General features: G+C 50.1%; 1 protein-coding gene across 1 annotated transcript; it reads right to left on the minus strand.

Moving 5' to 3' along the window:
- Positions 1 to 164: 164 nt before the first annotated feature.
- USP22 (ubiquitin specific peptidase 22) lies at positions 165 to 19,164 on the minus strand. The gene is made up of 13 exons (XM_052657634.1): positions 18,947 to 19,164; positions 10,968 to 11,100; positions 8,865 to 8,978; positions 8,276 to 8,377; positions 7,729 to 7,898; positions 6,469 to 6,616; positions 6,066 to 6,171; positions 5,814 to 5,972; positions 5,048 to 5,174; positions 4,206 to 4,297; positions 3,445 to 3,507; positions 2,882 to 3,031; positions 165 to 2,564 (listed from the first exon to the last, which is right to left on the minus strand). Exons 1-13 carry the CDS (start codon positions 19,082 to 19,084, stop codon positions 2,522 to 2,524), a joined length of 1,545 nt encoding a protein of 514 aa, XP_052513594.1. The 5' UTR covers positions 19,085 to 19,164; the 3' UTR covers positions 165 to 2,521.
- Positions 19,165 to 27,661: the final 8,497 nt, after the last annotated feature.

The following is a 27,661-nucleotide window of genomic DNA, read 5'->3' on the forward strand; positions in this document are numbered from 1 at the left end:
TCAAAATCTGACGGACTACATGGCCCTGAGCCCCAGGCTCAAGTCACCATCGTGGCCAGAATGAGGAGATGCCAACGACATGGGACTTCCTGGCCCAAGGCAGGTCGGGGCTGGAGCAAATGAAGGGGCTCGGGAGGGCCCGCAGAAATGGGAGACCACCAGTCTTCAGAATAAAATGTAGCTTTATTACGACACAGGAAAGACTACAAGCCATTAGGGAGGAGAGGAGCCTAACAGTCCCTCAGGACGGCAAGGAAAGGGACATGGAGACATCCCCATGAGAAAACCCACAGCACGATCACTGGCATCTTGTTCTTATGATTTCGCTGTCAAAGTTACAGTAAATCAGTCACCTGAACTGTCAAAAGAACGGCAATTGGATACGATGGGAGCATCTACACCGAGCAAGCTACGACAGCACGAGTGTACACACGGCAGAAGGGTGAGTCCCAGGCGCTCTGGTGCAGGCAGGAGGGCCCCCACTCCCCAACTCAGGACACCCCAGAGAGAGCCGATGTCTCAGAGACAGTCACTTTGATACATGAGTGCAGGGGGAGGGGTCGCCCAGGAGTCCTCCGTGGTCCGGACGTCGACGCGAGTGGTTGTGAGAAAGGAAGCTGTTTCCAGCAGCTGCATCGGGAGCTGAGAGAAAGGACTCCCAAACGCAGCCTCTGTTCCTGCCATCACAGCAGGACCTCGGCACAGCCGAAGCGCCACGCCCACCCCACCTCCACCCTACGTGGCTCTAACAGTCAAGGGGCGATCTCGTCAGCAGACACAGAGGTAAGTGTTCAGAAGACCAGGCCAGAGGGAGTAAAGAGCATTAATCCGGATATAAAAATTCAAAAATAACATTTAGAAAAGAGAAACCTGGCTTCACTGTCTCCCCATCCAGGAGCTATGGACATGAGTGCAGGACCCAGAAGGGGTGCAGGGAGGGACAGAGTGACCCAACAGAAACCCAAAGCCAGAATATCCACTCTGTCCCCACTTAACACGGAGGCCCCAGGCCCAAAGCTCCATAGTCACCTCCAGCCCAGGGCCCAGCCCGCAAGGCCTCTGCCCAGAGCCCTCAGAGCAGGCATAGTGCACGGGCCACGCAGGGTGGTTTCTGAGAACGGGTGCCCACCTGCATGTCTGATGATGCTCACGGCTGTTTCAAAATAAGCTGAACAACTTGTGTTCCTGAAATACAGAAACACAACTAAGTGACCCTGGCAGGCGCTTGGGCTGTATCCGTCGGGTATGCTGTCCCGACCTAGGAAGCCCAGCCAGCACCTTCCACCCTGCACAGCAACCACGCCGCTCCTGGACCTAAGCAGCTGATGAGCTGGACCCAGTCCACTGCCCGTTGGCTGAGAACTATGCTCACACCTTTACAGAGTGAAAAAAGTTAACACCCTGTGACATGGGAAAAGTATGTGATATTCATATTCCCATGCTCCTGTAAAGTTCTCCTGAACACAGCTACATCTGTCTCTGTGTCAGCTGTGAAAGAGACCACAGGGCCCACAAGCCGGGAGCACCGACCACCCGGCCCTCTGCAGAAAGTCCTCGGACCTAGCTGCAGGGGATGTGTTCCTCTCCAGGAAGTAGCCCTCACAGTTCAGGACAGATGGGCTTGTCCCCGTCTCCAGGCTCGCCTCTCAGAATGGACAGTCTAAGTCAGGGTGTGGACAGACGGCTGCATCTGCTCCTTCAGCCCGTCCCACCGGCTCTGTCCCGGTCGTCTTTCCTGCTGCAACAGAGACAAGCAGAACGGAAACCAGAGACCCCCAGCGTAGAAGGCAGCAACAACCCCCAACCCTGCAAGGCCCCCCGAAGCCATCCAACACGTCCACTGCCCAGCAGCGACTGGGAGAGCTCGTGGGCCAGGTGGCCAGGAAGGAGACATAGGAGAGAAGCAGGGAAACCACCAGACAAACTTGAGTTACTTAAAGACAGAGACCGTACCCTGCCCAGCCCGCTCCTCACCCTCGGCTCTGACACAGACACGGAGGTCCCTGGGGAGGAGGGGCGGGGGCAACAAAAGCAGCACCAGTGAAGAAGCAAGACCCACTCTCCAGAATCAAGGGAAAACGATCTAAGGTTCAGTCTGAACTCGGTGATTCATTCACATTACTATCACTGCATTCATGAAATTCACGATCATGGAGGAGAGAGAAAGAGAGAGAATAAGAAAACGCCTATTTCTAGAAAACGGGGAGGTCCTTCCGCATGCAGGACAACGCTGGCGTCTGCAGGACGGACAAGCTGGAGGCCGTGCGGGGCTGTCAGCTCCGCAGGCTCCGGGCCCTGGATCCACGCTATGCACACTCAAGACCCGAAATTCACCAAGAAAGAGATTGTGAGGCCTGCATCTCCTCTTGGCCCGCTCTGAGCCCCCAGCCTGGAGCCGCTGGCACACCAAGGAGCATGGGAGACACGTGGGCACTGTCTTCCTTTGCCTCCAAGCCCTGGGCCCACCTCCTGCCAAGCGTCTGCACAGCGTGGCCCTGGGCGTGCGGGGGCTCCCGCGGAGCTACTCGTACTCCAGGAACTGCTTGTGGTAGAACAGCAAGTACCTGTGGAAGAGAAGGCAAGCTCACCTCCCACCCGGGGCGGCCGCGGGGCACCTGTCCCCGCAGAGCTGAGGGCCCCAGCCCACGCCCCAGCCTGAGACCGCCCTCCCTTGGCTGGGGGTCCCTCTCTGAAGGATGCCTGCCCTAGGTCCCACCCACCCAGCCCTCTCAGGGCCACCACGGAATCTCAAGGCTGCCCCACTGCCTGGAACTCCAAGCCCAGATGCTGTCAGCGTCACAGCAGGTCATCTAGGGCAGAAGCCTCCCAGATGGGCACAGGGGGAGCTGCAGTCAGGGGACCTTGGACCTGCGGGACGCACCCCTCGCTGTCCAGCACGTCCGCGATGCTGGCCTTGGTGATGATGGCGTCATCACATTTGAACCACTGGTCCTTGTGCTGTCGGATGAAGCTGGTGTAGTGGCCGCTCTCCAGGGTCCCCTGGTGGTTGACCACCGCAAACAACGAGTACCTGATGGGATGGCAGCAGGGACACAGAGATCACTCAACCCTGTCACCACCCAGGACCACAGTCCCCACAGGGAGCAGCCCAAGAATGAATGCTGATGGGGAAGGGTAAGGGGACAGGCCGCCTGGGAGACACTGGAGCAGCTGCAGCCTCCCCTCAGCCACCAGTAGGAAGGATGAGAAAGGACAGGGCCTAGTCAAGATGCCGGGAAGGTCAGGCTCCTGCAAAAGGAGGTAAGCTTAGATGCAGGTGGGGGGAGGCCCTGCCCTCACAGAGGAGGGGTGGCAGCACTATAGGAAGTCAGCCAGTGGCCGGAAGACACACAGCCTCCCGGGCAATGCAGGTGGGGCCTCCCTAAGGCCCAGGGCCCACTCTCGCTCAGGACGCTGGCCCGACCGCCAGGTGGAGCCACTCACTTGTTGTCATTGTTGAGACTGTCTGTCGGCTGCTGGTACTGTCCGTTCATCCTGCTCTCTTTGCTGTAAGGACAGCAGCACACTCAGCCTCAATCAAAATGTTAACTGATCACCCTCACCAGAGACTTGCGAGCCATGACTATGTGGCGTCCACGCATCTGGTTCTCCCAAAAACTCTGCCTCAGGCAGAGATGGCCTCCAACTTACAATGAGGAAACAGGCCCAGGCTGGCCATGTGGACCATCCACACCGAGGTACAGAGCTGGAGTCAGCCAGGACCCATGGTTCCTCCAACCCATCCTGTCTCCCCACTCCACCCCTATCCAGGGCGTCAGCCTCACTGGACCCTCCTGGGCCCGGCCTACATGGGCTCAGGTCTCTGCTGCTTCGACACCGCCCCCCCACCCCCCCCCGCCCCCCGCCGCCAGTCGTCCACCACAGCAGTGTCTGACACACTAGTAAGGGTCTGGGCGTTTTATGAAGGTAAATTTTAAGTGGTCCAGAAAACAAAGACTTGAAAACAAGCAAATGACATCTGCAGCTGCAGAACCACCCTGCTGATTTGTATCCCACCCCAATGCCTGCAGCTGAAATGCTGTCGACGGGCAGACAGCCCCAGTCTGAGCCAGTGCTACGACAGCTAGTCGGAGGCCAGCCTCCCTCACACGGGGAGGGGTCAGGGGCTTCCATGACATCAGGGCTCACGGGGCCTCACCAGGGACCTGGCACCACCCCCGCCCGACCGCGGACAGAGAACAAACCTGGAGGCCATGAAGGGGGTCATGTCCAGCTCCAGGGGAAAGGACACGTAGGTGGTGATCTTACGCCGGAGTTTGGCTGAGTGTTCAAACCGCTGCAGGAATGGAGGGATGGGGGAGACGGGTTAGGGCTCCTCCCATCGTGTCTCTGGGGCTTCTAACATGCCTTCCTGTGTTTTCTTAAGTGCCCCGATTCTGCCCAGAGGCAGAGCTCAGAATTCACAGGACAAACCCCATGGGGCTTAGCCCACCACCCCTGAAACAATGGGCCTGACAGGTGTGGACATGACATAGTGTCTGGCAGGAAAAATAGAGCCCACGCCCCATGCCCTGTGCCCCCTGCCAGATAGGACACTTCCCCACAAAATGGGACACTGGACCACTAGCAAGGCAGGGCTGGGGTTCTGGGTCGTCTTACACCTTTAAAGGTCACAAAACGGAAGAATAAGCAACAGAGACCATTAAGAAATGCCCAAGAAGAGCAAACCTCGCAGCCCTGCTGCTATTCTTTCTCAGCTCATCACACAGGACTCACGCTTGTTACTAGCCCTTCACAGAAGGCCTGCTGACCCCAGGATTAGACCTTAGTGCAAAGGGTTTTTGCTTTTAAGTAAATCAGAAAACTTGGGGTGAGGATGGAAGAATTTGGAGGGGAGGAGGAGTAAACCCCTAACCACCCCGACCCAGAGTAACTTGCCCTGTTTCAGTTACAAAATAACTCCTTTTTGATTCACAGCAAACCTCCCGACAACAGACACTTACAGGAGGCACTGGCGTATGCGCTCCAGAGGCAAGGTGGGCACTGCACACCCACCTCAGGCCCGGGACGTGCTCAGGGAACTCACTTTGAGGTGGAAGCAGGCCACAATGGGCAGCTTTTTCATGGTGAGCTGCTTGGTGGACTCCTGGTAGCTATGGCAACCGCTGCATTTGATCTTGGCACTGCTTCCTAAGTGCTCTGGTCTGGTAAATCTGAAACATGTCAAAAAACGTGCACTTTTAGTTAAAAAAAAAAAAAAGGGGAACACTAAGAGAGGAAAGAGAAAAGTTTATCACTTTCAGTGGGTTCATTTTATTCCTAAACACATGCACAATTAAGCACGCTTATGACGTTACAACGAAAAAAGAAAAAAACTACTTCTTCCTCTTCTCTATCATAAAGAATTCTCATCCTAAGTAATGATTTTCTAACTACTGTAAGACACAGCAGTCAAATTACTCCCTGAAAAGTGAAAACCAGCATTCACACAAAACTGTATGTGAGTGGTTACTAACTGCAGCTTTATTTGTAAGGGCCAAGAAAAACCTGGAAACAACGCAGATGTCCTTCAGCAAATGAGTGGTTAATCCATGCACACTGCAGACTACTACCGAGCAATTAAAAGGAACCAACTGATGATAACACAACCTGGATGAGCCTCCAGAGATTAGAGTGGAAAAGTCAACCCTGAGAGATTACATGATATACAATTCCTCTGATACAACATTCTTAAAATGTGCCCCCTCAGCTCCTATGTGGGAACGTGGGGCCCGGGGAGGTCTGGCTTTCTCAGGACTCCCCCCAAGCAGCCACAAGGAGGGCCCCCTGCCCATAAGGCGTGGCCACCTCACCTCCGCAGACAGTCGGTGAGGGTCGTGGTTCCTGACACGTGGCTCTCCCCATTTACCACACTGCTCTCGCTTCCAGGGCTCAGCGGCCAGAAGGGGGTGGAAGAGCCAGGGAGGTCCAGGCTGATGTCCCAGAAGGGGTCGATGGTGGTGGAAACCCCACTAGGAGCAAGCAGGGGCACATGTGACCAAGGACGGCTCTGCGGGCAGCAGAGTGACAAGGGCCCAGAATCCTTGGGTGGGGAGAGCACTTACTGGCACACCTGGCAGGTGACGTCAGACTGCAGCCCTCCTGTGAAAATCTGGTCTATGATACAGTTGCAGTGGTTCGGGTTGTTGGCCTTCTTCCCGTTATCGTCACCTGGGGAGACCACGGCTCTGTGACCCTGGGCCCCAAGGCAGCTTGCCATCAAGCCGCTGAGCCTAGAACAAGGCCGGTCCCCTAGGGCAGGTTGCAGCAGGAGGGCCTGGACCCGCTGTATGTTCCGTTTTCTCGTTTCTCCCTAAGACCTGCCTGCCGTCTATCTGACACTAAATGTATCTCACGTCCAGTTAACTGGTCCAGGAGTAGCCCTGTCCTCACCCCTGCCGGGCCCTCACTTTCGCAGCCCACACCCCTGCAGAGCCCACCCTGGAAGGTCGAGCCCTGCAGCCCCACCTTTGCAGTGCCGGTGCAGGACGTCCAGGGCCGCGATGAGGAACTCGTGTGCGTCCTGCTGCTCGTAGCCTGCCAGGTGCCGGGCGTGCGTCCACACCAGGTGCAGCAGCTTGTATGGGATGTGGGGGGACCGGTGCCCCGAGTAGAACTGTGCAGAGAGAAGGAGCGGCATCCTCGTCAGGAGCAACACAGAGCCCCCGCGTGCACACCCGACAATGAGCGGGCCAAGGTGGTCGTCTCCTCTCCTTCTCACGCAAACTGTGTTTTTAATTGGAGTCTGCACCTAAGTTTTCTCCATTCCCACCATCCGTTTTCTAGAAATATGTCAAAGTGATGAACTGTGGCAAACTTTCATCGAAATAGAGAGGAGGGCATGCCAACCCACTCCAGTACTCTCGCCTGGAGAATTCCACTGGCACAGGAGCCTGGTGGGCTACAGTCCAAAGGTCTGCAAAAAGTTGGACACAATGAAGCAACTAATACTTTTACTTTGGTCAAATGTGAAAAAATGTAAAAAAAAAAGCTTTTTTTAAACACACACTCACACATATACACGAAAAGGTGACTTCTGTGTAAATTGTACCCCTATAAACCGGAGCCTAAAAAGCAATGTGACAAGATGAACTGACCAACAGTGCCTGAATGAGACCCCCACCAGACTATTCTGGCCCAATGATACCACTCAGCTTGTTCACTCCTGTAACGCCAGCCACTGCTGGCAGGCTGCAGGAACATGGGGACTGAATGGGCCAGGCCAGGGATCAGGAGACTTCTAAAAAGGGCCAAACAGTGAATAACTCTAGCACCGCAGTCAGGCAGGCTCCAGGCAGCCAGGGTGCAACAGGGAACATGAGAGGATGCAATCAAATGCCTGGGGCCAACACCTGAAGACACCTGGGTCCTTACACCACCCAAGGAGCCGGACCCTGTCCTGCAGTCAGGCCCTGAGCCTGGAGGGTCAGCTCGCGAGCCCATCAGGGACAGGGACCTCTGGTGACACAGTCAGCAAGGCTGGCAACGAGACCCACCGCCCTGTGGACAAAGCGGCAGGTGACGGATAGGGGCTGGGGGCGGCAAGGGGGTCAGCGTCTGCTGCTCACACCCTGACTATGGCAGCAGTGAGCCTCTGAGAATGATGCCGAGTCTCTCAGCTGGAGACCCCCTTGGGAAGAACACATGGTTTCACAACAGAGGCGTATATGAGATGCCCACCACAGGGGAGGTGACAGAACCCCCCTCCGCCCCCTTCCTGCCCCGCACCTCCTGGAACAGGGAGGACATCTCGCAGACCAGGCAGGAGCTGGGGCTCTGCATTTCACAGCGGTGCCGGTCGGACAGGAAGAAGTCGCGCAGCAGGGGTGTGTGCGTGAGCGCCTGCACGATGCAGTTCATGAAGCACGTGTTCCCCAGGTTGATAAGGCCGCGCAGACCTGGTGGCAGAGGGCTGGGTCAGCCGGCATCAGGACCCCACCAGCCCACGGCCCCGCTCGTGTGAGAAGAACGGAGCCTCTTTCCAAGGCTTGTGCTCCTCTTATAGGAAAAGGCCCTGAGGAGTGCTGACCCCAGCATTCGGCCTCCAACTTCAGCATCAACCATTCCGGCAGAATTGCCCGACGGCCTCCGGTAACAAAGGCACAGGTCAGAGAGAAGTCTCCCCGACAAGCTAGCAGCTACGCCGCGTCCCCTGCAGTCTCGGCAGGGCCAGGGAGACTGCTCACACTCACAACCGCTTCCTGAAGAGCCCCACCTGTGGGCTCTGCCCTGCCAGGCACACCCCTAAGGCCTCACCGGGGATGTAGCCACCCACCGATGGTGCAGTTGGACGTGATCTTCCGCCGCTTGGGGTTGTGTTTCAGCAGCTCAAGCTCCCGTTTGGTCGGCTCCCACGTTGAAAACTTCTCCCCGACACCTAAGCGGTGGAGGGTGCTGTTAGCTACACTGCGTGTGTGAACCAGTGTGATGGTGGCAGTTTATTAGGCAGTGTTTCAAAGACGGGGTAATGCGGGGTCCTTCTAAGACCCTGTTCCAGACACTTCAAGGAGCTTCCTTCAGAGGATGTGCCCTGAGTAAGCCACGTTCCCGGAGGAGAGGAGAGCAGGACCTGCTCAGAGAGGTGTCAGCGGTCCTGAGACCCGCATCTCCTCGGCCTTAATGTCTGAGTAGAGGGACTAGGGCTGAACCCCTCGGGGCAGTCGCAGGCCTGTGAGGACCCAGGCAAGAGCACAGGTCCAGGAAACTGTGGGCACCGCACTGCTTCCCCGGGCCCCTCCAGAGCTTGCAGGAGGGACCAGGCAGGTATGGGGGCTCCTCCCCTCTCGCCGCGTGCCCTGACAGACGAGGGGCAGGAGACGCAGCCTAAGACACAACCAGGCTCACAGAGCTCCGGAAAACCAAACCTTGCATCTTCCAAGCTTTCCGCTGCTCCTCTTTGGCAATGATTTCTATGTCTTTGTCATAAATGTAGTCCTGACACAAAAAGCAGTAGATACCTCCGTACATGAGCTCGATGGCTGAAAGAAAGGAGAGAAGAAACAAAAGTTAAAGATCGAAAGGTAATGCTTCAAGACACAAACACGCATGCAAGCTTTCTGGGTAGCATTTCGCCAACCAGAAAATCCCACTATTACCAAAGGCTGTGCCCCCGCTTCAGACAGTGTGTCCAAAGCAGGTGAGGCACGTGAATTCTCCCTGGAAGCTCCCTCAGGGGTTGAGCAATGTGAGGGAGAAAGAGGCGCCATGTCCGTACTTTACAAAGAACCCAACCCCTCAGGGTACCAGAACCCTCTGCCGCTCCTGTGAAACAAGGGAAACTTGCATTCCTATCAGCCCACAGAGACTCCCAGGACCAGAGCTCTGTGACCCGAGCGCCTAGCAGCCCTCACTGTGCCAGGATGCAGGCAGCACAGCCGCCAAGCAAACAACCTGGACCCGTGCCCAGGGCTTCCCAACACGCACGCGAGCACACACACACACACACACACACACACACACGCTCTTCCGTAAACATGTAAACCTGGAGCCCCCTCTTCCGTAAACACAGAAACCTGGAACACACACACACATTCTCTCTCTCCCCCGTAAACACGTAAACCTGGAGCCCCTGAGCCGCGCGCACACATACACACTCTCTCCCTCTTCTGTAAATATGCAAACCTGAAGCACCTAAAAAGCGCACACGCGCGCGTGCGCGCACACACACGCACACGCACGCACACGCTCTTCTGTAAACCGCGTTCTAACACAGCAATGGGCAGGATCTTGCTTGTGTTCCGTGCTTTTGTCTCTTAAAGCAAAAAAACTGACTCATTCTGGCAAAAGTAGAGTCAGAGCTTATCAAGCAGGCTGATGACGTGAACAAATACCACGTTTCTAAAGTGACTCTTGTAGACGACACTGGGTTTCAGTAAGATTCTTCAGACAGTCTTTTAAGCATAAAAGTGTTCCCACTTTTGCACAGCCCTCCTAACCACAGAGACTCTCAGCCCACATGTGAGAGCCCTATGTGGGTCTGGTCCGAGAGTCAGACTGCACGACTCTTGTAACCACAGACGCTTGCAGCCCACATGTGAGACCCTACATGGTCTCGTCTGAGAGTGAGACGGAATGAAGCACGAAGTTCTCTACCACACACCAGAGGATCCCACCCCCCACCGTGACCATCAGCCCTTCTCTCTGGTTCCTCCAGGTAAGATCCCACTGCTGATTGCTGGCCCTACTGGACGGCCACTCACCCATAGCCTATGAAGTACCATCAGTGTCATCAGCTTTCCTTCGGAAAAGGCCAGTTAACACCTCGTCCTGGGCTGCCCCTCCCCCGCCTGGTTCAAGCTCTCAGCTAGAGATGAAGCACGACCTCTGGAAATGACTGAGTTCGGATGCCACCTCTACACAGGAAGACTGGGTCACAGGAAGCTGTGTTGTAGGAAAGGGCTTGTGGCCTGGACCTTGTGAAAGTGAGTTCCTTACAGGAATCCTCACCACCTCACCATCGTTCGACAGAAAACAAGGAGAGAAAAACTTAGTGACAGCAGTCAGAAAATAAAGACTAGAGCAAAACTCAGCTTCATGTAACCCCATCTTGATGCCAGCACCTCCAGCCTCTCCATGAACAAGGCAAATTCCTCACAGACAGCGCTAAACTCACCCAGTGCCCCCAACCCCATAATGACACCAATAACCTAAAGCTGCATGGAAGGCCTTTGCAGATTTCTGCCTAATCTAACACCTAACCATGCTTTTCAGAAGGAAAGACAAGTCTCCGACGTGCAGGAAACGCACTCTTCAGAAAGTCGTCCTTTAGGGTCACACAGCTCTACGTGACCTCAGGCAAGCGGGACAGTAACACTTGTGGGCTCAGTTTCTTTCCCCTCCCCACAGGAGTTCCAAGGAGAGCACAGACCACTTCAGATAAGGGCAGACTCCTGGGAGAGCGGAAGGTCAAAGAGGCGAGTTGGGAAGATGACCCCAAAGCCCCGAGGTATGTGTCAGGAGGGTCTTACCCAGGTTGTGCCTCTTGGACTTGGCGTGCTCGTGAATGTGCTTCTTCGTGAAACAGCCGAAGAAGACACAGTGCAGGCAGGAGTGCAGCCGGTTCAGGTGGAGGCCACACACATGGCAGACGCACGACTTTGCCTAAAAGTCAGAAGAGAGAACCGGGAACCCGGGGTTCTCAGAGTCACTGGAGCAAGGTGATTCCGACAGGTGCAGCTCGAGAGGAAGCGGAAGCCTGGGTTTCCTCTCAAGGTCTCCCCACCTAAAAGATCTTTTCCTTGTCAACTGACCCAAAAGGCACGTAGGTCACTTAGCTGAGACTGGCTTCTTGAAAGAGGACTCAGCCTAGTCTCAACCACCAATCCGAAGCCACTCAGACCAAGCATGTGAAGCTTCAGGAGCAGAAAAGGTCCTTCTGCTTCCGAGGGCCCCTCCACCCCCAGGGCACCCGTAACCAGCACACCGTTTCAAGTTTGATATTCCAGGTTCCGAGACCACAGCAAATCTATAATCAATCAACAGGGATATGAATCAAAGCAATACACAGAAACAAGAAAAACAATGGTTTGTGGGTGAGAACTATACCACAGAAACCTGAAGTTTTATAACCTCAGCAATCATGAGCACGGTGGTAAACAATTCTCTTCCACCCAAGTATCTCTCCCCTCCCAGTAGGAAGCCCTGCTCCAGGGCAATTCCATCGGAGTAGGAGGTTCAAAGGAAAGACTTCTGAAATGTTGCAATACAAGAAAAAGTAATTGTATCTCCTATTTATTCTGCCAAAGATCAATCTAAGGAATTAACTAATTCTAATTGTTCTCTGTAACACAAGGGAAGTTTTAAGTTACACAGTGGTTACTTGATGTGTAACAATGAAGGCTTCCCAGTAGTCTGGAAGTTTTCCTTTTATAAAAATAAGGTTAGGAACAGACTCCTGGAATCTGTTTACTGCTCCCAATGGCTACAGATGTAAAGAAAAGATTAAAAGGTGTTCCTTGTTTTTATCACCCTGGATACATTAAGTGCATGACCATGGTTTTATTTAAAAAAAAAAAAAAAAACCTCTTCTATGACCTTAATAAACAAAAAATCGAATTTCTTATTAAAAAAAAAAAACAAACTCAAGACCAGCATGACTCTTAAAATATAAGCATATCAGGTTAAGTACATAATTTTAACACATTATTTCTCCTTAAAACACACACAAGTTTTAAGAACAGATAAAAATTTAACCCCTGAATTTTAAATCCAAATCTGCGTCACCTGTTCTTTTGCAGCACCTCCCAAAAGAAAAATCTGCTGAAAGAAAAAAGGCATCAAGAATTTTAGCTACACGAAAAGGGAACTACAAGAATTAAACACAGGCAGATGGGCTACAACTAGAAACAAACTGGTCACATCCTTAAACTATGAAGATCAGGGGAAGAAGGCCTGAGGTAACAAATACACACACCTAATTTGACTAAGTCTTTTTCACACACAAAAGCCCATGCTCAGGACTCATTTTAAGGCCCTGATTCAGATTTTACAACTAGGGCTCCCCTGGCAGGCAGTCCCAAGCACGAATCCATTTCCCGTAAACACCAAGGATTTGCCACATACCCCTGAGTTAACAACTCTTGGATTAACTGGTGCTCCGCAAACAAAAACAAACACAAACCGCACCTCTTACAAGCCACTGACTCCAGCTGACGCTGATGGGCCTGAGAAGGAATGGGAGCTGCTTTTGGAATTCCCTGAGGAAATTCTCGGAGAAGGCAATGGCACCCCACTCCAGTACTCTTGCCTGGAAAATCCCATGGATGGAGGAGCCTGGTAGGCTGCAGTCCATGGGGTCGCTAAGAGTCGGACACGACTGAGCGACTTCACTTTCTCTTTTCACTTTCATGCATTGGAGAAGGAAATGGCAACCCACTCCAGTGTTCTTGCCTGGAGAATCCCAGGGACGGGGGAGCCTGGTGGGCTGCCGTCTATGGGGTCGCACAGAGTCGGACACGACTGAAGCGACTCAGCAGCAGCAGTAGAGGAAATTCTGGCACGATTTGAGAATAAAAATGAGTAACAAAAGGAATGGATTATACACCCAACAACAAAAAATACCCAAGTCCACTCTGAAATTATACCAACACACACACTGCACAGTCTTTCCGTGGTGTTACATAAATGTAACAATGTTTCTAACACCACCATCTGAACAGGACTGCAACAGCTGTAGGCCACCAACATCTCACAATGGTTCATTCATTAGCACACAGGCTAGGCTGCTTGGCTACCTTAAGACAACCAATTGCTGCTTCTTTGTTACCAATACAGAATTGCTACACCAGTAAACAAGGACCTCTTCTGCTCATTATCTTTTCATCTTTGATGTCCAGTTCCACCCCCTCATCAGCCCATAATTTAATCAGCCACACCTGTGTGATGATTTGATCACTGCCTGTTAATCCTGACTACATAATAAAGCCTCCATAAAACCCCTAAATAATGGTGTTCAGAGCACTTCTGGGGAGGTGAATGGATCTCTGTGCTGGGGGATGCACCACAAACCCACTGGGACACAAGCTCCTCTGCTCTGGATCCCCCAGATCTCACTCCAAGTATCTCTTCATCTGGCTGCTCATCTGTGTTCTTCATAATAACCTTTACAACAAACATGTAAAACTGAGTAACGTTTCCCTGAGCTTTGTGAGCCACAGGAGGGGAGCAGAGTCTTATGACTGGAGACTCAAGTGGGGGTGTCCGCTGGAACCTGCAGAATCAGACACTAACTCCAGGTGGGCACAGTCAGACTAGGCCAGGTTTGTGTGACACCCAGTTGGTGTTGGTATAGACTGGACAATTACTTGGTGGTGCTGGAAAGCATGTCCAAATAATTTAGTGGGATCACAAACTTCAGAGTCAGACTGATTTAATTTCAAAGCCCAAACTTGGCATTTAATCTGCAACCTTGAACAGGTCAGGAGACGTAACTGCCAAGGCCACCTAAAAAGTGTAACCTGAGCTCCAAAACCAACATGTAATACTGTGAGATGTTTTATAAGATGAAAAACACTATGTAAACACAAAGTAGTAGTATTAGAAATGAGAAATTTGTGAACCCAAGAGATGCGGGACCACACAAAGTCAAAGGCCACACACCTGGGCAGAAGCAAGACTCAGGCAAACACCCACCCCCTGACCTCAGTACTGACCACGTCAGTCAGTCCTTAATTCACATTTTGATCACCTTCCCCACTGTCAATTACAAGTGCCTCCAGGGAGCCACTGGATTCTCCTAGAACCTCATGTAATCTGCTGGTCCCACTTCATTCCCTAGAACCTTCAACAGGTGATGAAAGTGACTGACAGGCCCACTGCCACAGGAGCTGCCAAGGTTAAGATGAGGCAGGTCAGCTCAGTCCCTAGAAACCAAGTTCCCTTATTTGTACCTCACCTTTTAACATCTGCTGGACACCTGCCCCCTTAAGTATGGGTACTCAAGACAGTAGAACCTTCAGGAAAGACACAGCACCACTCCAGATCTTGCCAGAGGACCAAGCTCAGGTCTGATGGAACCTCTGAGTTGGCTGCCAGCTTACAGGAAATAGAACAAAACATGGAACCTAAGGCTGCAGCCAGCAAATCCAGACCCAGGAATGATCCTGGCAAAGCCGGGAGCTCTTCAGCAGGTCCCTGTGGGAATGAGAGGGTTGAGGAGACCGAGACACAACAGCTGCACTGGGACAGCACCCAGGGAGGATGGGCTGGGGTGGTGGGGGCGGGTGGGGGAGGCGCTCTGACCCTGCACTGGCCGCACAAAGCTCGGACCTTCACAAACAGGGCTCAGGATTCCCCGCAAACCTGGAACCACAGCTGCGAACCCTGAGAACACATCAGACAAATCCAAACTGAGACACACCCTACAAAATACCTGATTAATACTCCAATACTTCTCAAAACCACTTCGGTCATTAAAAACAAACAAAAGGCAGATCTGAAAAACCATCACAATCCAGAGGAGCTGAGGGCGGAAAACAGGGGAGAGGAAAGACCAAAGGACTTCCCTGGTGGCCCAGTGATTGGGTGCAGGTTCAATCCCTAGTCCGGGAACTACGATCCCACAAGCAGAGGCGACAGAGGAGCCTGAGGAGACATGGACTAAATATCTCCTGAGACAGGACGAGAGAAAAACTAATCAGAGCTGAATAAAGCATGATCTTTAATTAATAACCATATATCAAACTTGTGCATTAGTTGTAACAACATGTACCACAGAAATGTAAAAACTTCACCATCAGCGAGATGTCAGGAATTGATACAGGACCTCTCTGTATTATCATTTTTTAAAAAATATTCGCTTACATTTTGGTTTTCCTAAATAGATAATCATATCTGTAAACAATAGGATTTTTGTTTCAGCCCAAACTCCCAATTCGTTATAACTTTTTGTTCTTGTATATTGTCTAGAACTTCCATTGTCACTGCTGTTATTTAGTTTCTAAGTCGTGTCCAACTCTGCAACCCCTGGACTGGGGCCCCCCAGGCTCCTCTGTCCGTGGGATTTCCCAGGGAAGAATGAATACTGGAGTTGCCATTTCCTTCTCCATCTGCATTATCTCTGGTAACTTTCCTGTAAACCTAAAATCGGAATCTAAAACTACTGTTATTTATTAATCTGCATAGAACTAAACACACACACACAAATGAACAAAAGTGGAAACCAGGAAAATCAGGAATAAAGCTGTGGATTGTATCCATGTGGGCAACTGGTTTTAACAGTGAATTAGTCTTGTTAGATGTTACCATAAGGATAAACCCCAAAGGTTCTCTATTTTTCACAACAGCAGGTTAATCTACATTACCTCAAAAGGAACAATGTTTTCATTTTCGATCTTTTATTTGGAACTGCCTGTCTCCTGCTCCCTGTGAGTGCTGCAGTGCTCAGGTGTAATAAGCTGAAAGAACTAATCTGTCAATAAGTAAAGCACAAGTTAATTCCTCAAAGCAAGAAGTTCTGAAAAAGAAAACCTTATACCTAAAAGAATGGACATATCCAAACAATGAACTGAAAACCAAAACTAAATGGACAGGAGACAGCTGTCTGCAGCATTCTCACCATCATCCAAGTGCGTGGTTGAAAAAGACTAGTCACTGCAGTCAGTAACACTGGACATTTAACAGCTAAGTCTACCATCTATCTATCAGACGCTGTATGCTGTCACTCCAGGTATTTTGTCTAAGCCAGTGACAGCAGAACTGTTACTCTCCAAAGATGATTTCTACTAAAAAGTTCAAACATAAGAGATTCATTCAGATCTCTGACTCTAGAATTGAAGCAGCACTGATTAAAAGAGGTGACCAGTAAGAATCCTGGAGTAAACCTTTTTCTAAAATTCACAGTAAAGTAACACTGACTCAAGATAAATAAGACCATTTTCCATCTTAAATGCCTCCCTCAACCAAAGCCTTGAACCATGCTTCTAAAATACTGACTACCCAGAAACAAAAAGACAATGGTTCCAGCCCCCTTTCTCAAAAAACCTCTCAGAGATTTCCAACCCAAAGGATTAGGAATGCTGTCACCAAATGTTGTACTGAGAAGACTGCAAAAGTAGTTTGCCATCCCCCAGATTACTGTCCAAACTACACCAGAATCAGTAATGGCCCAAGAGTGCTGATGCTTCCTCACCTGTGGTGAAGTATTTCAGTAAAAACACTTATTATGACTACAAAAAGGGCTGTGTTTTTTGAGGAAAAGTTGCTGGAAAACTTCAGAATCGCAGAAACAGTTCAGAGAGAGAGAAATGATTGCTTAAAAAACATTACCTGTCCCCCCACCCAATGTCTATATATTTAAATATAAAACAGACAGGGCTAACTCATAACCACCAGGGGAACTGAAAATCTCTGCTGTCCTCATTGCTGGTTTCCGTCTTCACATACGATCCCTCAAGCGGCAAGAACCACGCCAGAAAAGCACAGCAGCACGGAGTCCTCAATTCTCAAATCTGATAGAGCCCACCAAGAAAAGAAGCAGAGTTTGGATACAGAAGTCATAACCCACCTCTACTTAAAGGAGGGTTTGAACTCCTGTAGCTGTTACACTATAGCTTAGACTTCACTGTAGCTTCTTTGAGCAACTTCAATGAAGTTTCACTTAGGTTTAAGTATTTTATAGGCAACTTTTCAGTGTTAAAACCAAACTACTAAGCTTGCACCTCTTCTGAGAAACCTCTGCAAATTACCAAACGGACATTACTGTTTCTCAAACCAAACTCCGCCTTGGCTGGGCCACCACGATTCTAGAAGTACACGGAGTCCCCAAAATTCAGGGAATAATGGATGGAGGACACCAGGATTCACTGGCGGTATATGACCATAATGCACGGCAGCAGGACAGATCCAAGTTCTGAAAGAGGCTAATACCTCACTTCTTGTCTCTCTGCAGCTCAAGTTCTCACTAGCGAGTAATACAGACGTGTCAACAATTTTCAAACTAAGCAATTAACATTAGAAGATTAATCCAAGTCACATGTAACAACAACAAAAGTGAATCTTGCCTCAGGAAATTCGGCAAAGTTAACGAGGGGTTAAACTTGACTCCTTGAAGCGATATTTAAAAATTACACATCTTAACCAACAACATGGAGCAGTAAGTAACAAATTACCGCCTTTACAACAGAATCAACCAAGTGATTCATTTTAAAGGCACACAACCCCATAAACAAGAACCTCACTCCCATCCTAGCAGAAGCCTGTTTTATCTCCGATTTCGGTTCATCCAAAGAGTCAGTTCTTCCCAACACCCACACTGATAAAAACAAAGAAAACTGGTGCTTAACATTCCCTACGTGCTCAGCAGATGTTAGCTTTACCATAAAAAATGTTATTCAAGGTGGACATTGCCTAACAGCGCCTGCCCTCGGGCTGCGAACTGCAAAATCGCCATACGCGAAACAACATACTTTCTTCAGGTAGGAGGAGGGAATAACGCCATTTTCTAATTTCCAAATAGCTAACAAGCCCAAAGGCAGGACACTGAGTACAGCTCCCTCGGGGAGGCGCCCGCGTCAGATAGGAAGCACCTCGGCCCCCCGTGCCGTCAGACAGGCCCCCTTTACACTGCTCCTGCGCAGCGACAGGTGACCTGCAAATCCCCTCATGCCAAGAGCGACGCGACTCGAAGCGCAGAGCCAGCGGCGCTCCGCATCCGCGCTCGCGCACAGCTGGAGGGAGGGGCCGCATCCTGGAACGTCCCTGCGGACCTGGGCCGGGGGCGCCCCGCGCTGAAATGGGGGGCGGGGTGCGTCTTGTGGACCCTGCGACCCGAGGGAGCCCCGCGCTTAAGTGGAAGAGTGGGGGTCCCTGCTGATTTGGGCCGGGGAGGCGCCCCGCGCTGAAATGAGGTGGGGTGGGCGTCCTTGCGGACTCTGGCTCGCGCTTAAGTGGAGCGGGAGTCCCCGCTGATCTGGACCGGGGAGGCGCCTCGCGCTGAAATGGCGGGTTTGGGTGTCTTGTGGACCCTGCGTCCCTAGGGCGCCCGGCGTTGAAATGGGGGCGGGGGGCCGGGCGTCCTTGTGGACTCTGAGCCCCGAGCTGAAATGGGGGGAGGGCGTCCTTGTGAACTCTGCGCCCAGAGCTGAAATGAGTGGCGCGCGTCTCTGCACACCCCAGGCGCGTGGCGGCTGCACTCGCGTCCCGGGGACCCCGCCCGACCCCCAGTCCCCGGCCCAGCGACCCCCAAGTACCCGCCAGAACCGCGGAGAATTAGCTCAGCGTGGGCGGCACAGGCCGCACCCTCCGCGGCTGCGTCCCCGCCCCGCCCCCACCAGAGGGTCCCCCAGGACACGCCCCGAGCGGCGACGTCTGAGAGCCTCCCCCTCCCACCCGGCAGCCCCGGGAAAGACCGCCCCCGACGCCCGCCCGCGCCCAACCCACCCCCGCCGCGGCGGGGGAGGGGACGGCGGAGGCGCGACCCCCGCCTCGGAGCCGCGCCGCCGGGGCGCACCTTCCGCTTGCGGGCCTCCGCCGAGCCGCTCCACACGAAGCACTGGTAGATGGCGCGCAGGTTCTGCTTCCAGTTGTCCACCTTGAAGCTCCCCAGGTGCGCGCAGCCCGGCGGCGTCACCACGAGCTCCGCGTCCATGGCCTCGCCGTCCGGCTCGGGCCGGGGCGCTGACGGGGACGAGGACGACGCCAGCGCGGCGCGAGGCTGCAGGCGGCCCGGCTGACGGGCGGGCCCGGGACAAAGCAGAGGAGCGCGACTGAGTGGCGGGCACCGCCCGCGAGGCGTTTGCAGGTCGCCGAGGCCGGGGCGGCGCTACGTCATCGCGGCCGGCGCGCGTGCGCTAGGCGAGCCCCTCCCCATGGGCTGGCCCGGCGGGGTGGGGCTGCGGAGGCCCCGCCCCGTCCCCCCGCCATTGGTCGGCGGAGGAGACTTCTGACGGGAATTGGTGACTTCCCGCCGTCCGAGGAGGGGCGCGGGCGGAGGGGAGAGAGGGCTGCTTTGCGCCGGCTGGGCTGCCGCAGGGACTGGCGGGCAGGGGAGGGTGGTTGCTGGGCGGGGCCCGGTAGCGGTGCGCTGAGCCGGATCCGGTGAGTTCGGACTGGAGCTCCATGTAGTCAGGGCTTCCGAGTAGGAAGCAGAGCATCACACACTCTCGGACTCGGTCAGATTGGCCCACGCGTCGCCATCCCGCTGGGCAGCACGTTCGCGGAAGCGCGAGTCCCACGACCTCTGAGCGATCCTGTCCACCTGCGGCCCGGCCCCGCTGGTACGGGAGTTCCGTGAGGGCAGGTACGGGTTTCTCGGGGCCGGTCAAAAGCGCCCCGCGCAGGCCCGCATCCCGAGAGAAAAGACAAATAAAAGATACTGTCTGGCAGCCGGAGCTCGGGGCCCGGCGGCATGGGCCACCTGCCCGCCGCCTGCTTGGCGAGGCCTTCCTTCCAGCCTGTTGGACATTACGACCCCCTGCCCCCCGCCGCAATCCTTCACCTCCTTACCCAAAGAACTTACTCACTTTTTTAAAAAATTAACTATTTTCCTCAGTAGCACGAAAACTCCATGATGGTAATTATTTTTCTGTTTTATTAAAGTCTGTATCCAGCAGTGCCCACTGGTTATATGGAGGTCTTCAAAAATAAATGTTTAATTAGCTAATTAACCTAAAGAAACTTTTATAGGAGAAACTAATGCAGTCATTCTCAGACTAAAACACGAGTGAAGGCACATTACGGATATGTTAAAGGAGTGTCAGTCTAAAAAAAGTGAACTCTGAAATTTTAAGTTAAGAATTAGAAATTCTATGGCATTCATCTCTATTAATGTTGCGTCTGATGAGTATTCCAGTATTGTTCTTACGAAAATGACTCGGTTTCAAGAATATGCCCTTAGAATTCAGGCCCCTAATAGCAAGCACATTTTTTATGAATTTGGTCATCCAAACATGGGAGAATTTCTATGCTCTCTACTTGAATTATAAGTAATGATTTCAAATGCCCTGTAATCAGAACAGCCTTATACATAAATAAAAGTAAAGCACAATATATCCTTGGAAAGCAATTCCCAACTGAGTCACAGTTAACACTGTTTAACACAACTTTTTTTTTTTCCTAATGGGAAAAAAGCTGAGAGCATGCTAACTGACCATTAACAGGCAAATGAATGATTCAGTAAACTGTTGACTAGACTTTGTAGGGATCGCTACGCAGCTGTTAAAATGGATGACGTAGGTCTCTAAGTGCTAGTATCGATGCTGTGCTGGGCTCAGTCTGTCAGAAGCCCCTGGCTCTGCGACCCCAAGGACTGCAGTGCGCCAGGCTTCTCTGGCGATGGGAGTTCCCAGGCAAGAATACTGAAGGGGATTGCCATTTCCTTCTGCAGAGGATCTTCACCACTTAGATGGAACCTGTGTCTGCTGCATTGGCAGGCAGGTTCTTTACTACTGAGCCGTCTGGGAAGCTGATAATAACAACACTAGTATGGAAATTATATAAGATACCTGAATAAAGCAAGTTGCAGAAAAATACAAGTAGTATGGTAATATTTATTGAAAAATAAGACTATATGTAGGTGTATATTAAAGGGCTGGAAGAAACAAACAAACCCATCAATAGTTAATATCTGGTGAGGGAGAACTTCACCTGTAATATTTGAGTTATCTTATAATAAGAATTAATTATATATTATTTCATACTTAAAAATCACTAATGGGGCTTCCCTGATGGTCCAGTGGCTGACTCTACTTCCAATGGAGAGGACTGAGGTCCATCTGTTGTTAGGGAACTAGATCTCACGTGCCTGCTAAGATCCTGCCAAATAAATATTTTTTAAATAATTTATGCATTTATTTTTAAAAAATAAACTAATAAATATGCATATGTTTATTTTTGATCATATTTGTGTATATTAATCAATTTTGGTTTTCTTGGTTGCTCTTTTCCTCAGCTATTTTAGATAGAAAAAGTGGTGGTGATTAATATTTTGAAATGTTAAAATTTCTCCAAATCATGTTACAAGTTAAGTCATTGCAAAAGTATTATTTGGTTTTCAGTTTGAAATTAGTACTGCCCACTATATTCAAACACTAAAACTGTGGTGTCGGGAAAAGTTTTTCTAGATGCTACTGTCAGCTTCTGTCCTGAGCAGTTTGAATGATCACAATTTCTTAATCAGCAGAGTTCATACTCTTCATCTAAACTCTCAAACCCACTGTTAAATAATAATCCTAGGAGAGTTGGACATTTTCTGTCATGCATGTGGGAAAAGGAAAGGGGCCAATGATCCCTGTGGTCAGATGTAACAGATATTAAGAATACACAGATTTCAATTACAAGACTCCCCCAGAGCCACAAACTATCAACTAATATAACCCTGTAGAAATAACATCCTTTCTGTAGGTTGTTTTTTGTTTTTTGCTTTTGCAGAATGTGGCAACAATTTCTAAAGATTCTGTGTTTAAATAACACTTGCAAGAAAAATTTATTTTCACCACAAACAAGTTATAGTCACACCAGTCCCAATTTTGCATCAGAGGATGGGATCTTATGACCACTCTCAACTCACCATCCTATCAAACTAATTATTTTAAATTGTGATTATAACGAACTGTTTAAAGATTACATTCAGGATACAGCATGCTTGGGGCTGGTGCATGGGGATGACCCAGAGAGATGTTATGGGGAGAGAGGTGGGAGGGGGGTTCATGTTTGGGAACGCATGTAAGAATTAAAGATTTTAAAATTAAAAAAAAAAAAGGTTACATTATTTAAGATCGGTTATTTTAAATAGATTATTTTTAAAAATATTTTATTATTTATTTATTTGGCTGTGCCAGGTCTTGGTTGCAGCATGCCAGATCTTTGAACACCGTTGTGGCTTGCAAGATCTTTAATTGCAGCATGAGAACACTTATAGGCAGCATGTGGGATCTGGTTCCCTGACCAAGGCCACCTGCATTGGAAGGATGGAGTTCTAGCCGTAGGATCACCAGGGAAGACCCTAAATAGATTAATTTAAATATTTTATGGTGCAGAATATTCTCTTTAACACTTACATTTTCGATTCTTCCTGAAGCTCCCTTTGTTAATACTTAAGATTTCCAGTTTTTAAGGCTTGGCTCTGAAATAGCCTCCTACTCAACATCACATGCAAAGAACATATCTATAAAGTGCCTTTTTGCTTGCAGAAATGGAGCAAAGACTGAATATGGATCTTACTTAATACTGACATGAAACTGAGGAGTGTATTGAATTTTTCTTCTTTGAAATTAAGCTATCCTGTATTTAACTTTCTTTGGGAAAACATACACGATAGTAATAAGCTCTTATATTTCTTGATACAACCACTTTACCATCCACACTTTTGTGTAATTGTCATAGCAGCCCTGTGAAATAGGCATTAATTTCCCGTGAGGGGCCCTGTTTAGGCTCAGAGCATTTGTGGCAGAACGAGGATTGGCAGTCTGGTTTTGTCAGCCTTTGAGGACAGCGGTGATATAAATAGTAATGGCAACAACTAATGTTTATTGCATACTTACTCTGTACCTGCGCTTCCCAGGTGGGTCTAGTGGTAAAGAACCCGCCTGCCCAAGGCAGGAGACACAAGAGACACAGGTTCGATCCCTGGGTAGGGCAGATCCCCTGGAGTAGGGCATGGCAACCCACTCTGGTATTCTTGCCTGGAGAATCCCATGGACAGAGGAGCCTGGCGGGCTACAGTCCATAGCGTCGCAAAGAGTTGGACACAACTGAAGCGACTTAGCGCACACTCTGTACCAAGCAGTGTTCCATTAATATAAACACCCTCCTGACAGATCAATGAAGTGGTTATGGAAACTAGCTCTATCTTAATACTGATGCACTACTCTTAAGCCTGCCACACCAAAAGATGTTTATATTACAAAAAGTAAAAAGGTTTACATTTTTAAAAACCTTGGATTCTGAGACACGCCAAGATAAAGAAGCCTCCCCAAATTCTTGAAGCACAAACACTAAAAACCTGGCATTGCAGATAAACCGTGTCCTGATTTTTATGAATAAGACAGGAATATCTGGTTTTCATAAAAAAAGACTACACTGCTAAGTCACTTCAGTCATGTCTGACTCTGTGCGACCCCATAGATGGCAGCCCATCAGGCTCCCCCGTCCCTGGGATTCTCCAGGCAAGAACACTGGAGTGGGTTGCCATTTCCTTCTCCAATGCATGAAAGTGAAAAGTGAAAGTGAAGTCACTCAGTCATGTCCGACTCTTAGCAACCCCATGGACTGCAGCCCACCAGGCTCCTCCATCCATGGGATTTTCCAGGCAAGAGTACTGGAGTGGGGTGCCATTGCCTTCTCCAAAAAAAGAGTACACTACCCCATCAGATTTTAGTGTATATAATAATCTGAACTCTATACAGTATCCCTGTTCATCTGCCAGTTTTTCTGGAAACCAGACTTTGTATGCATTACATGAAAGTAATATAGGCATTACTTCACTCAGTGCTCAAAATTTGTACACAAGGAGACTTCCCTGGTGATCCAGTGGTTGACTCCACACTTCCTTTGCAAGGGGCAGTGCAGGTTTGATTTCTGGTCAGGGAACTAAGATCTTGCATTTCCCACGTTGGCCAAAAAAACAACCTCGTACACAGGGTTTTTTCCTTCAGTCATTATCTTAGTCCAGAAACTGAACACAGAACAGCTAGGTAACTTGCCTGGGGTTGCCCAGCCGGAACAGGGAAATAGGCAATCTTTTCTCTAAGCTCACTCAGACCCTCTCTGCCACATTCCAGCCATTGTTTGACTGGTAAGCCCCTGCTTTTATTTTTTGGTTGCTCCATGAGGCTTGGAGGATCTTAGTTCCCGAACCAGGGATGGAACCCATACAGTGGAAGCACAGAGTCCTAACCAGTAGGAAGCCAGGGAAGTCCCTAGCTCCTACTTTTTTTTCTAGCTCTGTCCTAGCCACTGGGAGCACAGAGGATAAAAAATGCAGTCACTGTCCATAGAAGTTTAGTTTTAAGTGGGGGCATCCGATAATTCGACAGTTGTTATCAGGCCTGGTGGAGACATGGCAGAGGGGTGCACAGAGGCCATACAGGTCCAAGTGAGGGACAGCTCACCCAGTCATAGAGGTCAGGGTGGGTCCCTGGGACCAAGTCTTGAAAAACAAATAGGATTATCCAGATAGGGAAAGAGAGGGTGGGAGGAGGACCCATGAAAGCCACTGCAGTTATCTATTTCTGTGCACAAATCCTTATGGTCAGTGGGGCTGGCCAGCACGTCCTCTCTCAGGATCTCTCATTGGTTTCACAGAGGTGGCTGGCCCTGGGTTCATCCTTGAAACATTGGATAGTTGACACCAGCTGGAGCCACAAATAGGGTTACCAGAACCTTTCATGCAGCCTGGACATTCTCAGCTGGATTCCAAGAGTAAGTGTCCCGAAGGAACCAGGACAGAGCTATCCCACCTTCACCTGGAAGTGAATGGCCTCATTTTGCCAGTCACAAGTCCTCCCAGGTTTGAGGGAAGAGTCTGCCTCTCTCTCTCTTTTTTAATTGAAGGATAATTGCTTTACAGAATTGTGTCGTTTTCTGTCAAACATGAATCCACATGAATCCGCCAAAGGTGAAGAGTCTGCTTCTCAGTGGCGGTTATATCGATATCACTTCATCAGAGGATGTAGGGTGGGCGATAGCTTTGTGGCCATTTTGGAAAATACAGTCTTCTCAGAAGGTCTGTAAGAGCCCCGAGTACTGGAGAGACGATGCTGTGTCTCCTCCCACCACTGAAATGTAACCCAAATACAACTCTAGGCCACAATACAGGTGCATTGTAGTTCAGTAAAGTATTGGCTCTCCCATAATGAGTCCTACCCCATCCTGGGGGTTGGGGGATGGATATCAACCATCAAACACCTTATGTATTTTTTCCCTCGCTTTCTTTTTTTGGGGGGGATCCCTGCTTTGCTGGTGCTCAAACTACACGTTAGGTGCTCCAGTGTGGAGGAACGGTATTTCAGGTAGAAGGAGGGGCACAGGAAAAGACAAGAAGTAAAAGAGCATGGGTAAGCTCACTTGAACGAGTGGAGACTGGAAGGTGAAGGGGGAGAGGTGATGGCGGGAGGCTGAGAAGGGGCAGATGATGAGGGCCTGGAGCACCAATGACAGCAGCATGCACTCTTCTGTTCTTGACGTCCTGAGCACTTTTCATACAGCAACTCATTTAAGTCAACATTCCTGTGAGGTACGCTGTATGAGTATCTCATCTTACAAATGAGGAAACTGGTTACACAATTTCTTCAGGCCTATATCACTAGTAGGAGGCAGAAATATGATTTAAGCCTAAGAAGTCTGGCCCCAGAAACTGCACCTTTTAATACAGTATGTTTATTTATTTGGCCGCACCAGGTCTTACTTGCAGTTGGATCTTCAGTCTTCATTGTGGCATACAGGACCTTTTAGCTACAGCATGTAGGATCTTTGACTGTGTGGATCACAATAAACTGGAAAATTCTGAAAGAGATGGAAATACCAGACCACCTGACCTCCTTCCTGAGAAATCTGTATGCAGGTCAGGAAGCAACAGTTAGAACTGGACATGGAACAACAGACTGGTTCCAAATAGGAAGAGGAGTACATTAAGGCTGTATATTGTCACCCTGCTTATTTAACTTATATGCATCATGAGAAACACTGGGCTGGATGAAGCACAAGCTGGAATCAAGATTGCCAGGAGAAATATCAATAACCTCAGATATACAGATGACACCACTCTTATGTCAGAAAGTGAAGAACTAAAGAGCCTCTTGATGAAAGTGAAAGAGGAGAGTGAAAAAATTGGCTTAAAGCTCAAGATTCAGAAAACTAAGATCATGGCATCCAGTTCCATCACTTCATGGAAAATAGATGGGGAAACAGTGGCTCACTTTATTTTGGGGGCTCCAAAATCACTGCAGATGGTGACTGCAGCCATGAAATTAAAAGATACTTACTCCTTGGAAGGAAAGTTATAACCAACCTAGACAGCATACTAAAAAGCAGAGACATTACTCTGCCAACAAAGGTCCATCTAGTCAAGGCTATGGTTTTTCCAGTGGTCATGTATGGATGTGAGAGTTGGACTATAAAGAAAGCTGAGCGCAGAAGAATTGATGCTTTTGAACTGTGGTGTTGGAGAAGACTCTTGAGAGTCCCTTGGACTGCAAGGAGATCCAACCAGTCCATCCTAAAGGAGATTAGTCCTGAGTGTTCATTGGAAGGACTGATGTTGAAGCTGAAACTCCAATACTTTGGCCACGTGATGCAAAGAGCTGACTCATTTGAAAAGACCCTGATGCTGGGAAAGATTGAAGGCAGGAGAAGGGGACAACAGAGGATGAGATGGTTGGATGGCATCACCGACTCAATGGACATGAGTTTGTGTAAACTCTGGGAGTTTGTGATGGACAGGGAGGCCTGGCATGCTTTGGTTCATGGGGTTGAAAAGAGTCAGACACGACTGAGTGCCTGGACTGAACTGAACTGTGGGATCTTTAGTTGTGGCATGTGGGATTTAGTTCCCTCACCAGGGATTCCCAGCCTCCTGCACTGGGAGCACAGTCTTAGCCCCTGGACCACCAGGGAAGTCCCAGAACTTGCTCCTTTAACCAAAATATTATATCACTAACCAATGGAATTTGCACTTCAGACTGAAAATGATAGGGAGTAATTTATTGAAAAATGAGACTTGATTATAACAAAAGCAGAGAATTCATACAGCTCTGCAAACAAAAGTGGCAGCTCTCTGAAGAGTTATATAATGGTGCGCAGGTGCCATATTCTGTACAAGTTCATTTGATACAACAGAATGCTAAGTCATTCTGTACAGGTAATGAGGTGGGAACCTGCCACCTACTGCCACAATCTTGGTGTAGTAACACTTCTCTACCCTCCACCCCTTCAGGGTTTCTCGCCTCACGATCTACGTGCAGTCTGTCTTCCATGATACCCTCTTGGTGAGTCACACCAGCCCCTGGGCCTGCACCCCACAACAACAGGAGAGGCTGCAGCAGCCCACTACCGGGATGCTGGCTCTTCCACCAACGCACACTAAAGTCAACGCCAGGTGCTGGATGATCCGGTCCACAGCTCCTGCAGGGCACCTCCAGTGAGCTGCTGTCCTTTCTCCATTTCCCGCGTCATACCTTGCAGGCCCATTTTCATGTTCTTACAGTTATCTGGCATCTGCACACAACAT

The sequence above is a fragment of the Budorcas taxicolor genome, chromosome 19 (genome assembly GCF_023091745.1).
Source record: "Budorcas taxicolor isolate Tak-1 chromosome 19, Takin1.1, whole genome shotgun sequence".
In the NCBI taxonomy this organism is placed as follows: Eukaryota; Metazoa; Chordata; class Mammalia; order Artiodactyla; family Bovidae; genus Budorcas; species Budorcas taxicolor.